This window comes from Helianthus annuus, chromosome 3, assembly GCF_002127325.2.
Source record: "Helianthus annuus cultivar XRQ/B chromosome 3, HanXRQr2.0-SUNRISE, whole genome shotgun sequence".
NCBI classification, from domain to species: domain Eukaryota; kingdom Viridiplantae; phylum Streptophyta; class Magnoliopsida; order Asterales; family Asteraceae; genus Helianthus; species Helianthus annuus.
The window spans coordinates 23,255,029-23,270,518 of NC_035435.2; the positions used below are offsets into that span (position 1 = coordinate 23,255,029).

General features: G+C 38.2%; 1 protein-coding gene across 1 annotated transcript; it reads left to right on the forward strand.

Moving 5' to 3' along the window:
- Positions 1 to 442: 442 nt before the first annotated feature.
- Positions 443 to 4,072, forward strand: LOC110931310. Its single transcript, XM_022174709.2, has 6 exons — positions 443 to 464; positions 737 to 1,117; positions 1,274 to 1,709; positions 2,672 to 2,785; positions 2,869 to 3,277; positions 3,362 to 4,072. Exons 1-6 carry the CDS (start codon positions 443 to 445, stop codon positions 4,052 to 4,054), a joined length of 2,055 nt encoding a protein of 684 aa, XP_022030401.2. The 3' UTR covers positions 4,055 to 4,072.
- Positions 4,073 to 15,490: the final 11,418 nt, after the last annotated feature.

A 15,490-nucleotide genomic window follows, 5' to 3' on the forward strand; every position in this document is an offset into this window, starting at 1 on the left:
CGATTCAGTACAATATTTATGGACGGAACTCGAATATACCTTTACAACAAGTGATACAGAAGGTACACATACTCCATTAACTAACATGTACATTTGATTTCCCATTGTAGAACTAAGGCCGCTGTAACTCGACTTTTGGCAGGGTTGAGTAACTTGATGCCTAGGCTGTTTATAATCAACAAACAAAACCAACACAGATTGTTTGGAGACAATCGGTCGCAACCCTTTCTATCAAATAATAAACTCTGACACAAGTAAAACAATTACAATGATCCCTATTTATATTACAACTAAACTTAATCACCAAAGTGTTATAATCTATCTGTGAAAACAATTCTATATTCTACTAATTTAATGTGCGGATCATTTTTTAAAATAAAATTAACTTAAATCTTGAAAGGAAAAAAATACGGATTAAAATTTAAAGAAACAAGTACGAAAAATGGGGTATAAGAAAAATAGCCGTGTTTGACACGGTTCACTTAAAACAAATTTTACGTTAGATACAACAACCAAAAATAATACAACAAGTTTTCGGTTAACAAATTAATATAAAAAAAACAACATAAAGGACTCAAACTCCTTCCTCCCCTAGTCGTTGATTTTCCAGTCAACATGCAAATCGACCCATTCTTATCCCATCTAAATTATGCCAACATAACTCGCTTCAATTAATGACAGTTTTTGTTTGACTTTTCAAATTATACCCTTTCTGAAATATTGGAATGAAATGCAGGCAATTCATGGGATGCACCTATTGTTTCAGCACCAACAGAAGACCTGAAATATATTCAGGCATTAACGGTTAACGTCTCCAACTTTGTTTCAGTGAAGCTTTCCGGAATCAGCAACTATAAGATGTGGAAGGCTCAGATGCTTTGGCTCATAGAGAGTCAGGATTTGCTTTACATCATTGAGGACACACCTGGGGGTGGTTACAACATGACCGAAAAATATACACACCTTGTCAAAGCTTGGATTTTAGGTACTATGAATGACCAACTGCAACATGATCTAGAATACATGTCAATGGATACATTGCCGGTATCCTTTGTATGGAGCAAACTAGAATCAACCTTTACAAATCAACCTGTAACACTCCATCGTGACAGAGAAAGTATGTACACATTAACTAACATGCACGTATTTGATATCCCATACAGTAACTCAACTTTAGACAGGGTTGAGTAATTTGCTTCAATGCGCCTTTTTTTTTTTTACTTTTAAATTTACTTCCTTTTTAAATATATATTGAAATGAAATGCTTCAACAGATCCACTGGGATTTAAGTTCGGAACAGAATTGATAAAAGACATTCCAGAAATAGAAGACGCTGACAGCATCCGACTAAAGAAAGAGTTATACGAAGCTGCCTTTGAAGGGTGTTGGTGGAAAGCAAAATCCATACTGAAAATCCATAGAAATTCAGCCACAAAGGCAATCAATGGAAATGGGGACACGATCGTTCACTTAGCAGTTGAAATGGGCCACAACTATTTCCATGAAAAACTACTGGAGTTTTTAGAAGACGGAACAGATATTGAAACGCAAAATTATAAGGGTCGAACAGCCCTACACATTGCTGTGATGGTTGATAATATACACGCAGCCCAACTCTTGGTTCAGAAGAGGAAAGAACTGACAGTGATTCTAGACTGCAGTGAAAAGTCACCATTGGATATTGCTTATGCCAAGAAGAAGCTCAATATGTGTGCATATTGTTAAAATCCACGCTACCTTCAGACTCAGGCACTGATACAGACAACTATCAGGGATTTGCTCTCGTTGTTTCTATTCTCACAAAACAATATGGTGATATTTCTACTAGCGGTGGTAATCGTGTTGGAATAATGTATTTTAGGTCGACAGGTTGAATTGGTGAACCTGAACATGACCCATATATGTAGCAATCTGTGTCCAGAACAACACTAACCCGCACACATTTGAAATCATGTAACCGGGTTGTTAATGGGTTAAACAGGTTGCAATAAGTGGGTTAAATGAGTTTTAAATGGGTTGGTGGGTTAATCTCTTGAAATATTTTTCTTACTTTTTTAGTAGGTTGATGCATTGACGTGTTTTAAATTAATTTCGTTAAGCATGTTAATCCGAACATGTTTGTCTATTAAATAGATTAGACATGACAACCGAACCCAAAACAAAACCTGCTTACTTTAATGTCAGATGCATGTGAGTCAAGAATCACCATAATATAGTCTCATACTTTCTCATATTAATTCATGCAGATTTAGCAGAGACATTGCTCAAGAAATCTTCCGATTTTGATTTGGAAATTAATGATATCTTGATCGCAATAACTATAACCTTCCCAACTGATCTTGGCTTCATGGAATCTTTTATCTATCCATGTATTTCCCTAACTTTTTTCAAAGAATTCTATAAACCTTTTTTTTTCCACTGATACTACTATGTCTATCTTCCAGCTTTCCACAATGTCTGTCAGAAAACAATCGTGAAATGTTCTTTGCTATTTCACGGAAATTTTCTGGATAAATGTGTCGATGACATCTTGCAAGTAGTGAGAATCTGTAATAACACCAGTTACGGCTTGTTGGGGAAGAATTTCACGATATTACTTGGTGAGCTATCAACTATATATAACTTATCCTGACTCGTTTTATCTGATAGATTTTGATTATTTGTTGTGCAGTCCCAATAGCCACACTTTATCCGATATATCAGTTGATTTGTCTCCTCCTTCTGATGCTCCGTTTAACCTTCTCAGTGATGTATTTCCTTCTTTGGAAGTTGTTAGCAGTTACCGGTAAGCCATTACACATTCGTCTTCTCGTCACCATCTGAAGATGAAAACTTGAATTAATTTCCAGTAAATTTTCTAAATTCTAGTGCGTCCAGTAAAGAATATAGAGAGAAGAAGAAAAAAGAGTATAAAGAAGCAAAGAAGATTTTGAACTTGGTCTGTAACCAGATGGGCACATCAAATGATGGTTACAGTAACTCACTTTTTGAAGCTGTACGCCAAGATATGTATGAGATTGTTGATGAAATTTTATTTATATCACCTACTACAATCAACTGTAAGGATGAAGACGGGTATAACGTTATTCAGTCAGCATCAGAAAAAGTATACAATCTTATTTATCATATTATTGAGCGAAAAGAGTCTTATAGAGAAATAAATGATTCTTCTGAGAATACTCTTGTACACTTGGCTGGAAGATTGGCACCTTCGTTCGTACTCGAACGTACTGCTGGTGCAGCCCTGCAACTACAACGCGAGCTTTTATGGCGTGAGGTATGTCACAAACAAGATGTCAGTCATCATGTTGTTCACTTTGCTCTATACATGCAAAAAATATGACTCGGTTTAATTTAATAGGAAGTGGAGAAGCTCATGTTGCCTTTACAACTTAGGGAAAAGAATATGTACAAAGAGACACCCGCAATGGTATTCACAAGGGAACACCAGGATTTGACGAAGGAAGGAGATAACTGGATGAAAACAACTGCAGAATCATGCAGCATCACCGCAGCATTAATTGTCACAGTCGTATATGCAGCAGCAATCACTGTACCTGGTGGAAACAATCAAGAATCCGGCCTACCCATGTACAAAAATGACATCGCCTTCACTGTCTTTGCTCTATCCAATGCATTCTCAATGTTTACAGCCGCTACCTCATTATTATTGTTCTTGTCGATCCTCACCGCACGTTTTTCCGAAAAGGATTTTCTGGTAAGTTTACCAAGAAGATTGATTTTTGGCCTTTTGACATTATTCCTCTCTACAACTGCCATGATGGTAGCCTTTGGTGCTATCTTATTCATTGTCTTTTGTGATCAAAAACCATGGATGCTCGCACCGATATGTGCATTTGCTTGCTTGCCAATTTCAGTTATTGTTACTATAAAACTCCCTCTGTTAGTAGACTTGATCCAATCAACATATTCCCCCATCTTTGGTAAGCATAGTTACCTTGAGTCTTGTAAAGTTAGTCGGAAAACACAATATTTATGGATTCAGAGGGAATTTGAGTATGCATTGCACGAGCAGTTGTGTTGCAATTCATAATTCAATAGTGGTTGGATAAATTGCATGGGATTTAATCATGTACCTCTCTTGGTTGATTGTTTTTACTCACGGTCCTTGAAATTGTGAATATATTTGTTACTCATGTTTATGTATTATATCTTCTTCTAACATTTATTTTTAATTTTCAAATTAGTCGATCCATTTAATTTTTATTGTGATGTTGTGACTTGAAGGTTTTTTTTTTCGGTTTTAATTTGCAAATACTTTTTTTCTACAGAAGCAAGAATAGTTAAATAATTCAATAGGCGGTATAGGTATTTGGGATGAAATTTAGATTGACTGATTGTATTAATATTTAGTGTTTCTTCACCATCAAATCTTACATTGAGTTCATTTAATTATTTAGTGTTTCTTCACCATCAAATCTTACATTGATTTCATTTAAAAAATAATCACTAATTAGTAACTATGAATCATATATGTTCCATTTAGGAAACTGAATTTGTAGAATCTTAACATTTATAGGTAAGTTTTAAAACATTAGAATAGGTGACGATAGTTGTATAACATCCAAAAACTTGTAAATAGTATGCAACTTATAAATAAAATTTTAAATGGACTTAAAATCCATTTTGCATGCGAAACAAGGGAAAGCCTCATGGAGGGCATCTTAGTCATTTTTGACACGCATATAAAGGGTAGAGGTGTTCATCACTTATCACTCATCACTCACAACTTTTAATAAAATTTTGCCAATATCATCAACCATTATTCCATCACTAGTGATGGATTTTAGTGAAAATGCCCATCACTTGTGATGAAATTCTATCACTCACAATTTTTTTTAAATTATAAATTAACAATAAAACAATAAAACTATAAATTATAAATTTCATTTAAATAAAACCTAAATTACATACTGGTGTGTGTAAAATGCAACATATAAATTATATCAAATGAGGCATAAAACTAACTCTTTTTAAGTACTAATGTTGGAAAAAGAGTGTTTTTGTCTTCCTTTTGTATTTTCGGGATTAAATGAGCTCAAATTTACAAAAGAAGCAAAAAGACAGTTAAATCTAACATAAATACAAGAAAAGGAACAAAAGTGGATTGCCCGACCCCTCAACGGCATCTTCCCAAGCAAAATAGAGAAGGCAGAAGACTGAACACGCCTCGTGCTCAGCCAGCACGGGGCCGTGCCCAAGAAGCAGCAGAAAAGACAAACCTATAGAAGCTTATATTGCCCACCACGGGGCCGTGTCCAGCGGACACGGGGGCGTGGCGAAAGTACAGCATGCGCATTAATTGTAATTGCGAATTACAGTTAATGAAGAGAGAGAGTGTCAGACAGGCACGGGGGCGTGTCCAGCGGACACGGGGCCGTGCCCAGCCTTCTGTTCAGCCTATAAATAGGAGTGCTTGGTTTCATTGTAACTCATCCCTTGGCACACCACCTCTCTAACACTTCATCCACCACCCACCACCACCATAACACCATCATCCACCACCATCATCCATTGTCCATCATAGAGTGTGTGAGTCGTCTCGGGATCCAAGATTGATCGTAAGAGTTCTTGACAATCAAGGCTATGTTTGCCTAAGTCTCTTACATCACTTGGTGAAGACAAGTGTTTAGTATAATACTTTTTATTTTTAATCTTTTGCACTTCTTATTTGGTTTTGTATTAATGACTTTAATAACTAGTTGCTTATGTTGAAGGTGATCTTTCCTTATCGTTTGTCCGTGGTGTCTTGGCATTATTTTACTGTCTATATATAAAATAAAAGATTTTCACCATTCATATCTCCACGGTCTATATGGAGGTATGTTGGCTACCTGGTCGGGGGTTAAGGGAACGGTTTGGTAAGGGTCTTGCCCTTGTTCAGCGTTTAGAGGTCCTGCAAGGGACCTGGGTCAAATTTAGTAGGATCTCCTTCAATGCCCATAGGTATTGGATGGCGGAGATCCAAACTCTTTGACCCCCTCATAAGTTAACTACTATTAATACTATAACCCGGCTATTTAGGACTGTATCCCTGCTGACTCAGACTACTTAGTCGAGGGTAACGTCGCCTTCAAAAGAGGGGCCTACTACAATAACTAAGATAATCTCTTAAACAAGTGCAAAAGTGCGAAAATAATCAAAGGTTATACTAATACACGTCGGATCCAAGTGATTCATCTTGTATATCTGTTTTTATTTTTATTTTATTTTTCAGCATTTAGTTAGTTTTCATTTTCTTAGTTTAAAAACCTTTTCTAACATTTTGATTTGATTAGACGTTGAGGATAAACCGGTACTAAAAGCTCTTGTGTCCTTGGACGACCTCGGTATCTTACCAACACTATACTACGTCCACGATGGGTGCACTTGCCCAGATGTGTGTTTAGTGTTAGTAAATATCGTGTTTTATAAATTATTTATATTTATATTTTTTAATTTATTTATATTTTTTAATTTATTTATATTTTTAGCCTACATGCCCAAATCCATCTTGACAAAAACCCATCTTGACCTAAACCCATCCTAACCCATTTTTTAATAAACCCATCCTAACCTAAACCCATCCTAACTCATACCCATCCTAACCCATTATCCAAACCTGCCCAACCCACCCACTTTGCCACCCCTAGTTTCAACTTATATGTTTCAAATTTGTTTTTTTTAATTAGTTCTTACTGCTCTAAACATTATTCACTTGCTTGTTAGGTCGGATCTACCCACATACACTTTTCTTGTTCTTTTTCTTAAGTTTTATGAATAGTTAACATATCATTACAAACTTTCATTTTTTTTTTTTAAATGAGTCAAGTTTTTCAGATTAAAATGGTTTAGGAGGATGTATCTTGTAAACACCAAGTGTTCTAACCTATTTTTTTTTTTTTTTTGAATGGCAAATTATACTTTCATTCCACACCAAAAATACAACTTATTACATTGTTCAAAAGGTTAGTCAGAAACTAGCCAACCACCTGAAACATTCCTCACCTTATACATATTTTGTATATAAACAAAAGCTACACACTACTGCATCTAACCAAAATCAAACTTTTGCCATTTACTCCACTCCCAGTTAGTCTTCTTTGCCCTGTATCTGATCCAAGAGAATGTTAAAGCTTGCATTTCTCCAAAAATAGTATCTATGATCACCCTTCTTCCATTGAAAATGAGATCGTTTCTTGCCTTCCAGATCATCCAGCATGTTGTTATGATGATTGTTTTGATATATCTTCTTTTCCACACTTCAATTTTATTATGTTTATAACATTCCAAGAGTTCCTTCATGTTAAAAGCAAAGATATGCGGGATTTTACACCACACACTCACTTTAGACCAAAGAATCGAGGCAACATAACATGCTGTGAATAGGTGGTCTGCATTTTCCTCCTGTTCTCCGCACAGTTTACATGTCGCCACACCTGATAGCATTCCTCTTCCTTTTAATCCTCCCATTGTTGCTAGCTGATCTTGTATTCCACGCCAACCGAAGATATTTACTTTTTTTGGTACCCATTTGTCCCAGTCATACGGGTAAAAAGGCACCGCAAACCGGTTCAAATTTGCTCTGAGTGATGTTACCAAAAACTGTCCATCTTTTGCCGGCGTCCACATCCATTTGTCAGGGGTCGAATTTAGCTCAATTATTTCCATTATGCTCGAGATTTGTTGAAATTCCTCCAGTTCAGCTGATGTGTTCGGACTTTGTCTCCACTCCCATTCTAATGCTCGATCTTCAACCGTCGCCCTTTTATGTCTCTCTAATCCGAAGAGATCCGGATATCTATCTTTTAGAGGTTCTTCCCCAACCCACCAGTCCAACCAAAATCTGATACATTTACCGTTCCCCACCACACCCTTCATTAGTTTATCTGGATACAAGTTGCATGCTTCCAAATCCTTTCCCGTTTTTACTATTCTGTTCCAAGTTCCAGCAACTCCTTCTTTGACCGGTAAGTATGATGAAGATTGTGTGTGTTCGTGTATTGCCAGAATTACTTTAACCCAAAAGGAATTTTTTTCTTTTTTAATTCTCCACCACCACTTGGATAGGAGACTAATGTTCATGTCTTTTAGCGAACCCAACCCCAATCCACCCTTTTCAGTTGGAGATATTACCTTTTCCCAACACACCCATGCCGTTTTTGACTTTTCGTCGTTACCCCCCCCCCCAAAGAACCTCCTTCGTAATGCCTCTAAGTTGTCCAAAACACCATGCGGTGCTTTAAACAAGGAGAAATAGTACAATGGAAGGCTATCTAGTGAAGCTTTCAAAAGAGTTAGTCTCCCACCGCTCGAAAGAGTTTTTGACTTCCACAAAGAAAGCCGAGATTTAAAATTTTCGATTATCCCTTTCCAATGTCTTATTTGATTCATGTTTACCCCCACCGGTACCCCGAGGTACTTGCAAGGGAATAGACTGACCTTACAGTTTATAGATAAAGCCAAGTTATTTAACGCCTCCTCACCCACCCCAATCCCAAAGATATTAGATTTTTTATGATTAACTTTCAAACCTGATATGTAATAAAAACATCTCATCAATCTTATAATGTTATTAACCGAGTTACCCTCCCATTCCCCCAAAAAAACCACATCATCAGCATACATCATATGCGTTATAGTTGGCCCATCGTTTGGTAACGAGATTCCTTTAACCAAGCCTAACTCCGAAGCTTTCGACATAAAACCCGTTAGTGCCTCCATAGCGATTATAAAAATGAATGGAGATAACGGATCACCTTGACGCACCCCCCGGGAACATTGGAACTCGAGAGACGGTGACCCATTTATTAGGACCGACGCTCTTGCCGATTCCAATATGCCCCTAACCCACATCCTCCACCTACCCGGGAACCCCATTTGTTCAAGGAATTTTTCAATAAAAATCCAATTAATTGAATCATAAGCTTTTTCGATGTCTATTTTTAAGAGAAAAGCTTTCTTTTTTGATTTTTTAGCCCATGAGATTATTTCATTTAAAACAAGAGGACCGTCCAGAATGTTTCTGTTCAAAATAAAACCGAATTGGACCTCTGACACAACCGAAGCCACCACCCCTTTTATCCTATTAGCCAGAATCTTAGATACTATCTTAGAGATACTACCAATCAGGCTAATAGGCCTATAGTCATTGAAAGAAATAGGATCTGTACCTTTGGGAATAATGCCAAGAAAGACGAGCCACATCCTCTGTTTATTGTTCCTTCTTCATAGAAAACCTCCATAATTTTTATTATATCCTCTTTGAGATTCTCCCAAAAAAACTTTATGAAGCCAAAATTAAAACCGTCTGGTCCTGGAGCTTTGTCACTATCGCATTCCCATATTGCCTTCTTGATTTCGGTTAGAGTAAATGGTTCAATTAAACCATTTGCCTCCTCGTTTGATAGTTGTTTTACATTTGGAACAAAGAAGTCCGGTCTATGTTGTAAAGGTTCCCGAAATTTGAAAGCAAAGAACCTTCGAGCTTCCATTTTTATTTTTTCAGGGTCCGTTACCCACATCCCCTTAATATCCACCCCATTTATCCGTTTATCCACATTATTTTTGTTAATAAGCCCATGAAAAAACGCAGAATTTTCATCACCCTCCACTGCCCACTTTACCCTTGATTTTTGTTTTAAATCACTCGCCTTGTCTACTAAAATGTCATGTAACTGTTTTTTACTATCAATCCACGATTGTTTTTCAGAATCACTCAATAATCTTTGTTCCATTATACCTTCCAAACCCTGTATTTTAGACTCTAACTGTTTAGTGACCACATTTTCTTTGTCCCGTTCCTTAATTACCCAAGCCCTTAAAACTCTTTTAATTTGTTTCAGATTTTCATAAAGAACAATATCTGGTGGACCAATAGCATTCACACTTTGAATCGAATTATTCACCACCCCTACTAAACCCTCCCTCCCAAGCCATGAGTTATAGAATTTAAATGGGATAGAGCCGAAATTACTTACCTTAGTGGATAGAGTGATAGGATTATGATCCGATTCACACCTTGGAAGAGCCATTACCGCCGCGTCAGGCCACCGAATCCAAAACGAGGAAGAGACCAAGAATCTGTCCAATTTGCTAAGCTTGTCTCCTGATCCAGAGACCCTTGTGAATTTTCTCCCGCCCATAGGATATTCCAGCAGACCGTTGTCCTCTATGAAGTCATTAAATGCCTCTGCACAACCAGCATTGAAATCTGTGTTGAACCGCTCTTCTGGGCATCTAACTGCATTGAAATCGCCCATGACAACCCATAAATCTTCCGTAGATCCGAACTGATCCGATATTGCCCCCCATAATTCTCTCTTCTGTGGTAAAGTCTGAGGTGCGTACACATTAACAAAATGGATCTTTTCCCCCCCTTGCAGTGTACCGGATAGGAGTAGGAAATTTTGATGTCGAAATACCCCAGTTTTTGTGAAAAACGCAGGATCCCAACAACATAGAAGGCCTCCCGATCTCCCATCCGAGTTCACCTACTCTGAATCTACCGCACCCCTGCCCCCAAATCCTACTAACTGGTATTTTTGTCCCATCCTTCGACAACGTTTCTTGTATCGCCACAAATTTTGCCTTCTGAGCCCTAATTAACTCACCCAGTGCTAACATCTTATGATTTTCCTTCACCCCACGAATGTTAATAGAGAGAATCATCATTGATTACCATTCTGTTCACCTTCATCTTGTACCATTTGTTCCAAACCACTTTCGAAACCGGACAGAAAGATTCCAACTGCGTTCCCAATATCCACTGTTTCTCGGATCTCGACAGTCGCATCCCTATTCTCTGCCTCTGCAACACCCCTATCCTCTTCTTCTATGGAACCAGTCACTATATCAGCGATTGTCTCCGAATTCATGTCCATGACTCTCTCGAGATTATTTTGATCTATAGGAGGGAAATGGAAAATGAAAACATTGTCTGGTTGTGCAGTTCCACCATTAGTCTTCTTGTTCCGTCGTCTCCTGTTACCCATATTGAGATAGGCAGAATCCTGTCTCGATCTTGACTCCCTTTGACTGTAGTTGGTAAATAATTGGCTGAATTGGGGATAAGAGCTAGAGGGGGATTTATTTAAGTCTAAATCAACAGAAAGGCTCGTGGCCCCCTACATCTCTTTCTGGACTTAAAACCATCCCCAGTCTCCTCATTGGGCCTTTCCTTAGATATTTGTTCAATAATAGCTGGCCCAATATTCTCCCTATTTGACTTATTAAAAACCGTTGACCAACCACATCCCTGCTGTGCCCCACCACTTTCTCTCTCCAAGTCATTATTAGCCACCCCATCTTCGAAAATTGATCCACTGTTACCGCTTCCCATGCCTGTGTTGGAATTTGTTTTCAATGATTCATGTAGCCTTGCACCGTTTGGGATTCCGAGACCTTCCGCCGTATCCCTTGGTTCTTCCGGCACCAGCGTATCACCTAGATTTTCTTTCCCGGTTTCTGATGTTGCCGAACTCCGCCGTTCCCTTCTTTATCGCTTGTGTTTTCTTCATACTTATCAGCTGCCACCGGTACTCCGTCATTCCCTTCCCTGTCATTTTCGTCACCTATGATCTCTCCTTCTTCCAAATCTCGGTTCAATCCTACGCTATGGCCTGTCTCCTTTTCCACAATTACAGGACCGTCTTCTTCCACCTCTATAATTCTTTGACCGTCGTTATTCGGTACTACCGAGATCTTCTTCCCTGGCTCTTGCATCACAAAGTCCGGATTCCATTCCTCATCCAATTCTACTACCCACGCCGGAAAGCTAAGTGCCCTCCATTTGACCTCAATCTGCTCATTAATCTTCCACCCATCGTTGATAATTACCGCAACCGTTTCCTGTGATCAATTACCATCGTTTATGGAGGCCCTCGAACCATGAACAATGCGACCAAACTGTTCCGCTATGAGGTTGAAAACTTATTTATCCCACAATTGTATAGGTACTCCGGATATCTTTAACCACGCGATCCGCTCGTATTTAAAATCTTGACCTTCCCAAATCTCCATTGCCGAGAACCATTCAAACCATAACTCCTTCTTTTCCTTTATAAATTAATTCGCAGAGCGAATACTAGGAAAAGTCAACATTGCTTTCAATCCCCCCAAATACCGGATATACAGTCCATTAATATTGAGATAAAGACATAAATCATCCATCCGGCACAACATTGTGGCGTCCCTAGCTGTTCCGATTAGCGAGAACTTACCCCATGAACAATTGGCTTGATATTCTTTGTTAGGAAGCCGGACCGTTTTACCCACCCCCTCATGTTTAGGAGGGTTAAAATTCACTTTCAGATTAGGAAAATTTTCTGCCATGGTCTCCCGATCTAAAGGTTTCCATGCGTTTTTAGTAATAGGGGGAATCCTCCAAACTTTTGGTTGGATATTATACCCCATGTTATTTTCTCTTCTATTCTCCTCCTTTTTCCCAAACTTAGCTACATTAACCTGAACTTTTGAATCACCAATCACCACCGCTCCCAAAGCTTTCACCATCTTCTCTTTGTCCATTACTCCGTCGAACCTTATGAAGGCAAAGAATCTCCCTGCTTTATCTTTCCTCCTCGCTAGGTATGCGTCGGTCATGTTTCCGCATGGTCGGAAGTGTTTCCACAACATACCCAGTGTACAGAAAATAGGTAGGTTTGAGACATAAAAAGAGATAGTCTCTCCCCCCATCCTTATCCTCTGGTCCTTTCTCCAGCCATTTCTCCGGTCTTAGTTCTTCGTCTCTCTCTCCCATATGTCCCGGTAGAAGTGAAGTTTTTTATATGTGTTTTTGTATTGATCTCTCCCAAGTGTTCTAACCTATTACACCATACCATTGCAATCAGCTATACTACTTTCAGTGCTAGAAGTGTTAGAGCCTGTGGCAAAGTTTGATCAATCTGGATTTCATAAAGGTTCCCATTTTAAGTTTAAGACATGCTATGTTGTCAAAAGCGTAGCGAGGCGCACCTATAAAGGTTCCCATTTTAAGTTTAACATAGCAAGGTTTAGGAGGATGTATCTTGTAAGCACCAAGTTTGATCAATGGGTTTTTTTTCGAAAAAACATTGCTGAGGCGCAAAAACAGTGCAGGCGAGCAGAAAACAGAAAGTAACACACAAAAAAAACGAAACCGAGTGCGTGCAAAAACTGCATCACGCGGGCCCGGGTTTTCGGAGCTGCCTCATGCGGACACGCATGCGTTCAACCAAATTTCATCTCAGAAACTCATTTTTGCACCCCCCTGCGCGTAGGTAGGACTTGTGGAGTAGTAAAGGCTTTACCTTATAAACAACCACTCATTTTGTTTCCACACCAATGTGGGACAAAGTATTTACCACCTTTTGAGACTTTTATTCACACACCAAAAACTTACAACATATAAGTCCTAAACTTTTGCTACTAACTATTAGTTATATGATCTTAAGTGACATATATAATAGTTTTTTTTTTTTAATTCTATATGTGGAATCTTATTTATTTTCAAAGCATAACATATTTTTTATGTTTTTTCTCTATGTGTGCTTTTCTTAAAAAAAACCCACGCTTTTTTTGAGCCTTGCACCTAGGCTCCGGGCGAGGCCGATGCGCCTCGCCTGCACCTTGCGACTTTGACAACATAGGTGTTAATAGTAGTGAATAATAACGACTTATTTAGCAATCAGTATTTTGGTTATTATGAGACTCAGACCTGCTTGAACCTTACTATAATGGGTCATTTTCACACGAACCTGTTTTGATTCGTTATTGAACCCACATATATTGCCACCTCTTGTAGAGCAAGTTAAAATCTAAATTCTTTTAGGATCTTATCAGTGTAAACCAGGCAATGTTTTCTGGAGCCACACATATCGATTCTTATTGAAGTAAGGAAGTTGTGAATGTAAAGTTGCCTTCCATCTCCCTTCTAGAGGAGATTCTAAAAATGTTGATTCTTATAAGCTCTTACTCGTTTCAACCAACTCTCAGGCCCAAGCGTAGTCTGTAACTCAGACTCCACTGCTTGATCAACAAATCTTAGATTTAGGCATTTACTCACCCTTTTATTGCTCCCTGGAGCCTGTAGCAAAGTTTGATCAATCTGGATATCATAAAGGTTCCCATTTTAAGTTTAACACATGCATACTTCATTAGCACGTTTATAATATCCTGTTCATGTGATATGATAATTGTTTCAGGCCTACAACAAGCTCTTCGAGTCTCTAAAAGAGCCCGAAAAAGCACCTTTTTATCCAATTTATAGGTTTGCCCTTGTCACCTTCTATATAGTTTCTAAACATTATTTTATATTGATAAGGTTGTTCCTTAATATGACATTCTTGTGATTTGCATGATTATACCGTTGAGGTGTTTACATAGAATCTCAAAAGTTCATCTTCTTCAACGTTGGATGTGGAACTAAGGATGCTTCACATTAACGATGATGATGATGAACAAGAACCTGAAAAGAGACCAGAGTTGATTACCCTGAACAATTACTTGACTACGAAATCTCACACAGAAACAACTCTATGAGTTCATACAGGATTTGATTCGGCTGTTCTTGAAGGTATGTCCGATATCCGGTTTAACCGGTATAACCGACTGGTTCATACCGGTATTTAAAACATTGGCAGGAAGTCTGAGGATCACGGATCCTTATTATTTCACAACTTCACTAACAATTGTTTTCTGTATATTCTCATGATAGTATGCAGGTCATGGACGACATGGACCAAGTCATGGCGAGAATCTCGGTACATATTCGTTGAAGATGCTGCACGTGTTGAATTAGCTCAACGTAAACTAGCTTAGACGTGGTCACTCTAATTTTTCGGACTTAGTTGTTATTTCCATTTAAAGGGGTTGATCAAGTGTTTCGATAGATAGATTGTTATTAGCAGAAACACACACATTCTCTTGAATATCAGCACTCGAATACACACTCACATTAGCAAACATTGTACCACACTTGATCAACATCCGAAGTTGTAGACATTTTTGTTCAATATACTTGATAGTGATAGTTTTCACTATCCGTGGTTTTATGCCGGAGATCTCATAAGAATCAAGGGTTTTTTCCTCGTACAAATCCTTGTGTTCATTGTTCTTAACATTTCACATTTAATCATTCACTTATTCAACATACAAGCACACTACCTCACAAAATCAGATTTTGTTACATTATCCTTTGTTAGATTTTTGACCAAAACAGGGAACTACATAGCTTGACGGTGAGTTTGAATGGACCGACCTATGTTTTGATGATTTTGGAGATTTGTGTTTGTGATTTGGTTATATGGTATTTCGTGGTTCCTTATGTTTTGTATACGAAGATTTTAGAGATATTAACGCTTTGTTAAGATTAATGAACACAATGATTGTTGTGGTTCTGTACTTGTCAAACAGAGTTCATTTGATAGTGATGGAACTGTGACTGCGGTTTGTCATCTTCTTTTAATTTGTTGCATGATTTGGCAGACCATTGCAGCCAGTGATTTGCATC

Excerpts from the sequence above, each read along its gene's own strand:
- LOC110931310 (XM_022174709.2), top strand. The coding sequence starts at position 443 with ATGGGGTATAAGAAAAATAGCC. Across the intron at positions 1,710-2,671 it reads GCCAAGAAGAAGCTCAATAT|TCCCAATAGCCACACTTTAT; the intron begins GTGTGCATATTG and ends TTTGTTGTGCAG. Across the intron at positions 2,786-2,868 it reads GAAGTTGTTAGCAGTTACCG|TGCGTCCAGTAAAGAATATA; the intron begins GTAAGCCATTAC and ends TCTAAATTCTAG.